The sequence below is a fragment of the Synchiropus splendidus genome, chromosome 1 (assembly GCF_027744825.2).
Source record: "Synchiropus splendidus isolate RoL2022-P1 chromosome 1, RoL_Sspl_1.0, whole genome shotgun sequence".
Lineage (NCBI taxonomy): Eukaryota > Metazoa > Chordata > Actinopteri > Syngnathiformes > Callionymidae > Synchiropus > Synchiropus splendidus.
In genome coordinates, this window is record NC_071334.1 from 21,970,918 (window position 1) to 21,981,262 (window position 10,345).

General features: G+C 43.3%; 1 protein-coding gene across 2 annotated transcripts; it reads left to right on the forward strand.

The window, feature by feature from the left end:
* Positions 1–30: 30 nt before the first annotated feature.
* Positions 31–9,812, forward strand: lonp1 (lon peptidase 1, mitochondrial). 2 transcript variants are annotated; one of them, XM_053870378.1, is made up of 21 exons: positions 31–229; positions 1,832–1,920; positions 2,329–2,448; positions 2,520–2,676; positions 3,104–3,217; positions 3,553–3,614; positions 3,698–3,827; positions 3,984–4,067; positions 4,234–4,302; positions 4,446–4,597; positions 5,052–5,190; positions 5,299–5,477; positions 5,562–5,649; positions 6,130–6,252; positions 6,327–6,443; positions 6,526–6,666; positions 6,912–7,077; positions 7,165–7,251; positions 7,823–7,950; positions 8,065–8,229; positions 9,298–9,812. In XM_053870378.1, the coding sequence occupies exons 2-21, from the start codon at positions 1,850–1,852 to the stop codon at positions 9,451–9,453; spliced, it is 2,448 nt and encodes an 815-aa protein (XP_053726353.1). In that variant the 5' UTR covers positions 31–229; positions 1,832–1,849; the 3' UTR covers positions 9,454–9,812. The 2 variants fall into 2 exon arrangements, with proteins under 2 accessions (XP_053726353.1, XP_053726343.1); XM_053870368.1 differs by lacking the exon at positions 31–229 and adding an exon at positions 541–1,073.
* The last annotated feature ends 533 nt before the right edge of the window (positions 9,813–10,345 follow it).

Consider the following 10,345-nt stretch of genomic DNA (forward strand, 5'->3'; position numbering starts at 1 on the left):
AAAACTGCACAGTAAAATTGTTGCCTCATTCAGTCAGACATGATGACACCTTCTCCAACCCGAGATGACGTAGAAGTTGCCATCCAGCAAAGGGCAAGTCATGGATTTGTGGAGTCATTGACCATAGATAAATGATCTCCTTCCCTGCTTCCCTGCTCATGGATAAATTCCTGGCCACCAAAAGCCCAAGTGTGGGCCCTTCCTTGGCAACCAAATAATCCACATCCAGGTTAGACTTATTTGGGTTTTTTTGTTTGTTTGTTTTTTCGTACTCAATGCTTTTGGAGAGAGTGAAGTGGTGCACAATAGATGGAAAGATTTTTATTTTAGATTACACTGCTTATACTATACTAAATACTATATTGTCTACTTTTACTTATTATTACGCACATTTCGCATAAGCTCAACACTAGTAAAATAATGCAATAAACACAAATTCATGGGGTTGTTGCTGCCAGAATTATTTCGAGGTTGCATTGTGGGTTGCAACACGACGTAGCGTCATCAAACGTTGCCGGAAGTGGGTCACGTGTCGTCGAAACCTCCAGATAAACATGGCTACCTACATAACGATGTTCGGAGCGCTGCACAGAACTTTGGTCAAACAGAAATGTCCGTCTGTCTTCGGACCTGTTTTCGCGAGAAGCGACGGTGTGGGTCTGTATCGGCTGCGGACCACTCGTTGCTACAGCAGCAGCGAGAGCTCTAAAAGTTACAATGTGACTGGCAGCACAGTTATGACAGCTGGCACACGGCTGGCGACTAGACCTCATCGCTGGATGCGGGTCAGTTGCACGCCACTCGGAACCACCGGTCTTCTCGCGTCGTCGCGACCGACCATGGTGCTGGGAAGAACGTTCGGTAACCAGGCCAGCGGTGCAGGCTTCTCCGGGGAAGACAGCGGGGATAGCGCCGGTTCTGGTGGCGAGGAGTCTGGCGGTGATGGAGGAGCATCGTACGGACCTCAAATGACCGCGTTAACCCCCATGATGGTTCCGGAGGTTTTCCCTAATGTTCCTCTGATCGCTGTGAGCAGGAACCCGGTGTTCCCCCGGTTCATCAAGATTATCGAGGTGAGATGATGCAACAAGTCATGAGGTCAAGGACGTACAGGGGGCGAATGCAATAACCGTGGTTTTAATGCGACACTACGACAAAGTGAAATTTCTACCACCTATGTTTGCTCAACATTTACAGTCATTTGGTTTGTCTATGGTTCATCCCCACTTTTGACAGATTGTAATTAAGTTTAGCTCCTGGAGTCAAGTGTGACAAAGTAAATTAGCTTTTCTTTGTGACGCCAATTGATTCAGATTCCAATACACTGTTCTGGTTTCCAGAGTATTTTAAAGTCTATTGCTATTTAATGGTTATATGATATTTCTCTCCAAGCTATTTGGTCCATAGTTACTTTGCTATTAAACAGTGTGGACTTATCAGTTGTTTGTCAGATGTTTTTATCAGAACATGAAACGCCTACACTAGATGGAGTCTATTTAGAGCTCATTCTTGGTCAACTCAATTAAGAAAAGGAGCAACTCCTGATACATTTACTGTCCATCTGTGGGAGTAATAAAAGCCATCTAATCTAACAAACGGTGCATATTTTTCAATACCTTGAAAAATGAACAAACAAGCAGGGTGTAGTGGTTTTGTGGTTTCATAGTTGATATATTATTTTACCTGTAACACTGTCTTTTGATTGTCATAGAAACATGTTGAATATCTTTTAGGTGATGTTTGCTATAGATTTAATGAAACAACAAATGTTTTTACTCTTTGGCCAACTCTGAGCATGTAAACTGTAAACTTAACAGCGATTTTGCTGCAGGTGAAAAACAAGGCACTGATGGAGCTGCTGAGGAGGAAGGTCCGTCTGGCTCAGCCATATGCTGGAGTCTTCTTGAAGAGAGATGACAGGTGAGTCTGATGGGATTTACACGTGCAGCCAGATTCAAGGATTTAAACCACTTTTGGGGTGTTTCTTTCTGAACTCTTGTTTTTACCCTTGCGCTAAGGTCGTCTGGGACACGGCAGTACATTACTGACAGAGTAGTTGTCATCAATTCCCTGTGTGTGCATGTGAATTTGGGTATTTATATATTTGATGAACTCATTTATTCCTACTGCAGTCAAGGTCAGTAAGCAACCACAAAAGTTGTCACAACTTTCATGTCAACTAACAACAACAGAACAAGAGTCTGAGAAAATCCTGTTTTGGTTTTCACTCATAACTCTGTCACGTGCTAGCTGAATGTTGAAATGAAAGAATGACAATGATGGTAGTAAAAAGTAGTTTTATCTCCTTCTCTCACTTGACTCATCCAGTAATGAGTCTGATGTAGTGGAGTCTCTAGAGGCCATTTATTCCACCGGAACCTTTGTCCAAATCCACGAGATGCAAGACCTCGGCGACAAACTGAGGATGATTGTGATGGGTCATCGGAGGTTAGAAACTGTTTTGCTCTAAACCACCAATATTCTGGAGACCATGTCGGCTAATTCTGTCACCTCCGCAGAATTCGTATCACCAAACAACTGGAGGTGGAGCCCGAAGAACCCGTGACAGAATCACCAGTGGAGTCTGAGTTGGTGCCAAAGACCTCGTCACGCCGCAAAGCCAAGCGTAGCCGCAAGGACCAAGTGGGCCCTCTGGCTGAGCAGATGGAGGACAAGGTAGGTCACATGACCATGATGGCAGCCAGGGAGAAGAAATAATTCACATTCATTACACTGTCATCGAGTCTGCGCTAAACATGTATAATGTGAACCACTGAGTCAATACAGAATCTGTTTATATTCCTTTCTATTGTGCACCAGCAGAAGTGTTGTGTGTTAAAAACCGGTAAATTGACATCAGTTATATCTATTTAACTGATACTCATGGGCTGCTGAAAACCCCCCTGCATGAATATAAAGAATATAAAAGGATGGGTTCAACTTTCTGTGCTCACACTTTTGTTAGTCTGCTGTTCAAAAAGACATCATTTTATTTTGTTTGTACATTGCATTTAAAAAAAGCTTTGATCAGGGTTATTTTTTTGTTCCTAAAGTGATCTATCGTCTGTCAGTGGATTTCATTGACTTTTCATTCTCCGTCCAGATTTCCGAAGCTGACATGAGTGTGGAGTTCCAGCCTCTGCCCTCTGCTGACATCCTGATGGTGGAGGTGGACAACGTACAACACGAGCAGTTCACGGTTACTGAGGAGGTCAAGGTATGCTCCTCCTTTAATCCTATGGGTTTTATCCACTTCAATATTTAATGTGTTTTACTTGTGAACCTTATGGACAGACATCCTTTGAAAAAGTTCAAGAATGCCGACTGACTATTGACTCTGTGGACGCATGTAACATACCTGATGGTGACCGTAAACTTCTATGTGATGAAAACTCTTTAGGATTGTTGTTAGCAATTTAGCAAACAGGATGATCACAGCTGAACACAACATCTTGAAAGTTGACTTTATACAAACTACATATTCTTTAGCTCTTTCAAAGATTATTTTCACTGATCGTAACTCACTCATTTCTTTTGTGTGTTTGTACGCAGGCTCTCACCGCAGAGATTGTAAAGACCATCAGGGACATCATCGCTCTCAACCCGCTCTACAGGTTGGTAGCAATGCGGCTAATGCATCAAGATGCTTGCCAAACCAAAAAAAATGTTTAAAAATTGTGCCGCTTCTGTGTGTCAGAGAGTCAGTTCTGCAGATGATGCAGGCTGGTCAGCGGGTGGTGGACAATCCCATTTACCTGAGCGATATGGGGGCTGCCCTGACTGGAGCGGAGTCTCATGAACTACAGGACGTTCTGGAGGAGACCAATGTAAGCAGTGGCATGTTTGTCGTTCAGTTTCCATGATGGCTTGTCGTCTCTTCATGCTTTGATTGTAGCCTGGATGAATTGGATGAAGTGATGGCTCTTGGATTTAGAGCATTAAAGTCACCAAGATGTGTGATTTATGACAATGATTCTCTGCAGATCCCCAATCGGCTCTACAAGGCCCTGTCCCTGCTGAAGAAGGAGTTTGAGCTCAGTAAACTGCAGCAGCGACTTGGCAGAGAGGTCAGAGGTCACCCACACGCCTGCTGTCTGATTCTAGATTTCTTATTCTGTGGTTCCAAACTCAATAATTCATCACACATGTCCCAATGGGACATTAGTAGCTATTTCAGTGGTGTACTTCATAACAGAAAGGCTAGCACAACCTCACAGTGTCTGTGGTGCACAGGTGGAGGAGAAGATCAAGCAAACCCACAGGAAATATCTGCTGCAGGAGCAGCTAAAGATCATCAAGAAAGTAAGTTGAACATCAGAGTTCAATGATGAGAAAACATGGCATTGTGACTATACTTCATTCATATAACCTCATGTCCATGTTACATTGGAGAAGTGGCTACCTTTCAGCTAATCCGAGCAGATTTGACAGTATTTGCATTGCAGGAACTGGGACTGGAGAAAGAGGACAAGGAAGCAATTGAGGAGAAGTTCAGAGAGAGACTAAAAGACCGCACTGTCCCTCAACACATCATGGACGTCATCAATGAAGAACTCAACAAACTGGGCTTGCTTGACAACCACTCATCTGAGTTCAAGTATGTAGCCAATGCGATCCAGTGATGTCTTTGTCACTGCTTTGTCTTTGGTGTTCGTGTAACCAGAAATCTTCAGCCACCTTAACGTGTTTGTTTGACTTAAAGTTTAAGTGTCCACTACTGTTAGAGCTGAATCTCAAGTGAATATTTACATAGATGAAAATGAAAAGGGGAGGTTTTACACTGGACCTTGGTCAGCTAGTTTTGGAGCTACAAGTCTTCTGATGGAAGTCTGAAGTACTGCAGGGTTCTATTTTTTTTCCTACAATATCATATGTTACTTAATTTCCATCTTCATTCACACTGTTCAAGTCAAGATGTCGTGAGCAACACTGATACCGTCAAAGCTTGCGTAAAACAAATCAGTGTAAGGCAGTTGTAAAAAGAAGTCCATTAAAAAACAGCACAATTTATAATTTGGTACTTTTACTCATAATGTCTGGTTGTTTTTCAGCGTCACTCGTAACTACCTGGACTGGCTGACCAGTATGCCTTGGGGCACAAACAGCGAAGAGAACCTGGCGCTTGATAGAGCCAAAGAGGTTCTAGAGGAAGACCATTATGGGATGGATGATGTGAAGATGCGGATATTGGTAAGAAAATGCACACATTGTTGTTTTCACTGAACAATATACATCTTGCTACTGCATCAAAACATTACTCTGCTTTTTTAAGCTGATTTTTCCACTTTATGCATACAGGAGTTTATTGCTGTTAGTCAACTGCGTGGCACCACTCAGGGAAAAATCCTCTGTTTTTACGGACCTCCAGGTGTCGGAAAAACATCCATCGCCCGCTCCATCGCCAGAGCCCTCAACAGACAGTACTTCAGGTTCAGCGTGGGTGGGATGACCGATGTGGCTGAAATAAAAGGACACAGGTCTGCTCATCCTGTTTTTTTGTATGCAGCAGATTGTCATTAGCAGAGGATGCTTAGGTATTGTCTTTTGTGATGTCACTGCAGGAGGACGTATGTGGGAGCAATGCCAGGGAAGATTATCCAGTGCCTGAAGAAAACCAAGACTGAGAATCCCCTGGTGTTGATAGATGAGGTCAGTGAGAGCAACCAGGAACTTCTGAAGAAATATCTTAAAAATATCAGTAGTACACAGTTTCTAAATAATTTAAATCGGTACGAGGGAGTTGCCATCCAACACGTCACTCAAGGATCTGCTTAATCCTCATGCCATTGTTTACTTATCATGCTGTTGCGCAAATAGTTTTATTGTGGTCTGTAGTTAATTAATCTAATGAATCGCTTGTTTAATATCACCAATAAATTGCTGAGATAACCCTTTAACTGGTGGTATTTTCTGATAGATAAACTCTCGCACTCTGAGTGCATTTGCTCCATCTAATGCTCTAATACTTTGCAGCCCTACTCAGATTCTGCTGAGATACCGTGGTGACGTGGTTGTGCTCTCTCCGACATGCTACAACTTAGCTGAAGCCAGTGGGATTTTTCCCATATAGTCAGAGTTAACATGTCTCAGATCAGGTTGTGAAGGCCTGCGGTACTATTTCCACACCAGGTAGATAAAATGGGCCGTGGTTATCAAGGAGATCCATCATCTGCACTGCTGGAACTTCTGGATCCCGAACAAAACGCCAACTTCCTGGACCATTACTTGGATGTGCCTGTGGACCTGTCAAAGGTGTGTGGAGTCAAGCCACAATGTTTTGCGAACTGGATAAGGTCAGTTGCACTAAGATTTCTGCTCCAATGCAGGTGCTGTTTATCTGCACAGCCAATGTGATTGACACCATCCCAGAGCCTCTCAGAGACAGGATGGAGATGATTAATGTGTCTGGATATGTGGCCCAGGAGAAGCTGGCTATTGCAGAGGTAACATCCGTTTAAGCTGTTCATCCAAAAATATATGTATTTATTATTAAAGAAACGAAACAAAAAACATGCATGTTTGCAGCGCTACCTGGTGCCACAGCTCCGCACTTTGTGTGGGCTGGTGGAGGAGAAGGCCTCCATCTCATCTGAAGCTCTTGGTCTCCTCATCAAGCAGTACTGCAGGGAGTCTGGAGTCAGGAACCTGCAGAAACAAGTGGAGAAGGTAAAGTAGGAGGAGGGGAGGGACATTTAAGACACTGTTTTCCTTGTCTTTTTATTCCCATTTTGAACAATATCAATTTCAAATGTCACTGGTAGCTCTGCATCTTATCAAAGAAATGACTGACGAATAATGTCAGTTGCAGCATTACTCACCATAATAACAGAAACAACTACTTCAACTTCAACTAAGTACTTCAATTGACTTCACTGCGGGAGTGTCGGAGAAATATTGTCTGTCTCCTGCAGGTTTTCCGTAAAGTGGCGTTCTCCATCGTCAGTGGAAAACAGGCCTCCGTGACCGTGTCACCTGAAAACCTGCAGGAGTATGTTGGTAAACCGCTCTTCACAGTGGATCGGATGTACGATGTCACGCCTCCGGGCGTGGTCATGGGTCTGGCATGGACGGCGATGGGTGAGAGGGGCACCTCAGTGCGATCAACTCTACTGTATAACTGTTGCGAATGTACAACCTGATGTTCTATTTGTCTTCTGTGTTCAGGAGGTTCAACTCTGTTCATCGAAACATCACTGCGCCGCCCTGCTGGCAAGGGGGAGCAGAAGGGTGAGGGGTCGCTGGAGGTCACAGGTATGTCAGACAGATTGTAGAGCAGCAGTCAATCCTGTTACACCATGTGAATCGGACATGAAATGATAATCCATCCATGTTACTGCTTGTTAGTGAAGTGAAGCTCGTTTTTGATTCATTTTACTGATTTCACAGATAGATGGCGTGTTGAATTAGCTTATCTTATCTCCTGTGAGAGCTTATTTTGGATTTGCTACATGGCTCCTCAGCCTGTCCTCCAGAGATGTGATAAACCAAACCCACCTGCTCTGATCTGCCACAATATCATCGTCTCAAATCAGTTGCAATAATTTGAATTTAAGATTATCTTCTTTTGCCAAGGATACTTGATGGTTAACGCAGGCGAATCACACTGGCCAAGGTAATACTTTCAAAAGGGCCAAAAAAAGAGAAGCTTCCAATAAAATGTGACAAACAACATAGTTCAAATCAAATTGAAATACAGGGAAAAAGGTCCTTTTATCTGTTCTCCGTCTGAGTCACTACATTTGTGTGCCATTTGTTTAATTCTATAGGGTAAACATTGTTATTATTATTATATTGTTGTTGTTGACAAAGTCTGTCTGTGCAGGTCAGCTCGGTGACGTGATGAAAGAAAGTGCGAAGATCGCGTCAACCTTTGCCAGAGCCTTCCTGATGAACATTGATCCCAAAAATGACTTCCTTGTCAACTCTCACCTGCACCTGCATGTACCCGAGGTAAACTAGTTCATTACTGCTGCAGCATGTCTCTCTGCTCTGAGCCGTGATGAGTTCTCGAGGAGAGGAGACAAACAAGCTCACTCTGTGTCCACTTGTGTCTCTCGATGTTAGGGGGCCACGCCGAAGGACGGACCCAGTGCTGGCTGCACCATCGTCACGGCCCTGTTGTCCCTGGCAACCAACAAATCAGTGCGTTCCAATGTAGCCATGACTGGAGAGGTGTCACTGACTGGAAAGATTCTGCCTGTGGGAGGAATTAAGGAGAAAACTATTGCTGTGAGTGCACACACAGTGAATTTACCTTAAAGCGGTACATTACCTCTCGAATGATTTTAAATATTTGCAATAGGAAATGTAAAATCACTCTCAGCCAAAGGTCCACTTCCTTGTCAGTCCAAACGCTGTGACCATCCTTTGTTGAGATGACCATACACAGAGCTCCTGCTTCGCTGGGCCAAAGAGGTCAGCAGAGTGTCTCAGGACTCTACACTTACAATATAACCATGAGCGAGAGAGCAGACGGCAGCATTAATGATAGAGTCTGTCTCCAAAATCAATGAAGACAGCGTTAGTGTTTAGTGCTGGTTAAATGACTCAGACTTGGCTCTGTCCTGTCTCTCACTTCCGTGGCTGCCTGTGAGGCCAGACAAATCACTCTGGAGCCAACCAGAGATCACTTCACCTACGGGAGCGTGTGTGTGCTGATGGAGACCAGAACAATGTGAAACTGAACAGACTCACTTGAGCGACACATTGCTTCATCATGTCATCATAGCAGACTTGTCTTCTCGGCACGACTCAATCTATGGAGGCAGGTTCAGAGCTGCACTGGAGGCAGAGTCAAGTGCTCTGTGATGTAATAATGGGCTTCACTCTCACAAACCCCTCTCTGGCTCATGAGAGTTCAGATGGGGGAGAACTTTTTGAAATAATAGATAACTTCATGATGAAGGACTTCATGCATTGGGAAAAGAGAGCCGGGACAGTTGCATCTGGAGATTAGTGGTCCTTTAATGACCCATGCATTAAGTGAGAGTAATTACAATGGTAATTGACGCATCATATATGTTGGATAGTTCGACGGATGATTACACTGATCAAACTTCAATGTACAGCTCATGATGATTTTGTTTGCATGAAATATTGCGACACGTTATGATACAATAGGTGGTCACTGCTGGTATAACATCTTTGTTATATGGTAGACTTTCCTGTTATTATCCCTTCATTATCCAAACTACTGCTATCTGTACCTTTAAAAAAATGTATGACAATATTTTGATGGCTGCTGTTTCTTATGCTTTCTTTATGATAATTTTACACATGTGGGTCTATTTCTGTCAGGCTCGCCGTGCCGGAGTGACGTGCATCATTCTTCCAGCTGAGAACAAGAAAGATTTTTCTGACCTGCCAGACTACATCACCGATGGACTAGAGGTCCACTTTGTGGATCACTACAGCCAGATCTACCCTGTGGTCTTCACACAAGATCAGTCCTAACTGGAGGAGCAGGTTCAGACTTCATGCTGACCAAGGACCGTCTGTCTTGTTGTGCTCTCAGCAGAGAACACAAGGTTGACATAGAAATATCTGCCTAAATCATCCAGAAGACTCAGCTGGTTTGATTTATCTCATGTGACTCACTACAGGTGAGTCACAGGCAGACAACGGTGCACAGCTGCACTGACCTGACCAGAGCTGTTACACAAGGATCATGACGGCAAGCAACACGTTTTCATGCGTACAGAATACTGCTCATGTGTGTCAACTCTCAGCTCCACTTGTATGACCTTCTGAATGGAGACATTTCTATATATAGAAGACCAACATGAGGATTAATCATAATAAAGTTTTTTTTGTATTTATTTAAATTAAGTCTGATTGTGCTTTATGTGTCTAATAAATATATATTAATGTTCCTTCCCAAGCAAAAAAGAGCCACTAGTGCTGCAGTAATTAGTCTTCACCTGTAGGGGCGCCTTCAACACATTATTCTTTAGCTGCTGGAGAAAGCGTTCGCTTTGGATTCTGAGCCCCGAACTACGCTTCAGTCACATGGGAAGACTGAGTTTGAACCCAAGTCTTGATCTAGATTTTCTGGCAACTTCAGTTTTGTTTGTTTTGTGTTTGTAATTGTATCGAACTGGGGTTCATTGGGATATTTTTGTCGATTGTGACGAGCGTCCTTTCCACAGCAATGAGAATCCACCGCTTTGACTACGAGTTCAAAACATTCTTTAGGTCATTTAATATATCTAGAGACATTAGTTCTTAGTGATGCGTGTTAACCATTAACGCGCTTTCATTTTTGCATTTCGTTTTCTGCTCAATTTACCCTACAGTTTGATGAACATTATGAATTGAGGATTGGACATCTTATTTTTATGTCGCT

Coding starts and splice junctions, on each gene's coding strand:
- lonp1 (XM_053870368.1), top strand. CDS start 555: ATGGCTACCTACATAACGATGTTCGGAGCGCTGCACAGAACTTTGGTC. Junction 1,074..1,831: donor GGTTCATCAAGATTATCGAG/GTGAGATGATGC, acceptor ATTTTGCTGCAG/GTGAAAAACAAGGCACTGAT. Junction 4,068..4,233: donor AGCAGCGACTTGGCAGAGAG/GTCAGAGGTCAC, acceptor TGTGGTGCACAG/GTGGAGGAGAAGATCAAGCA.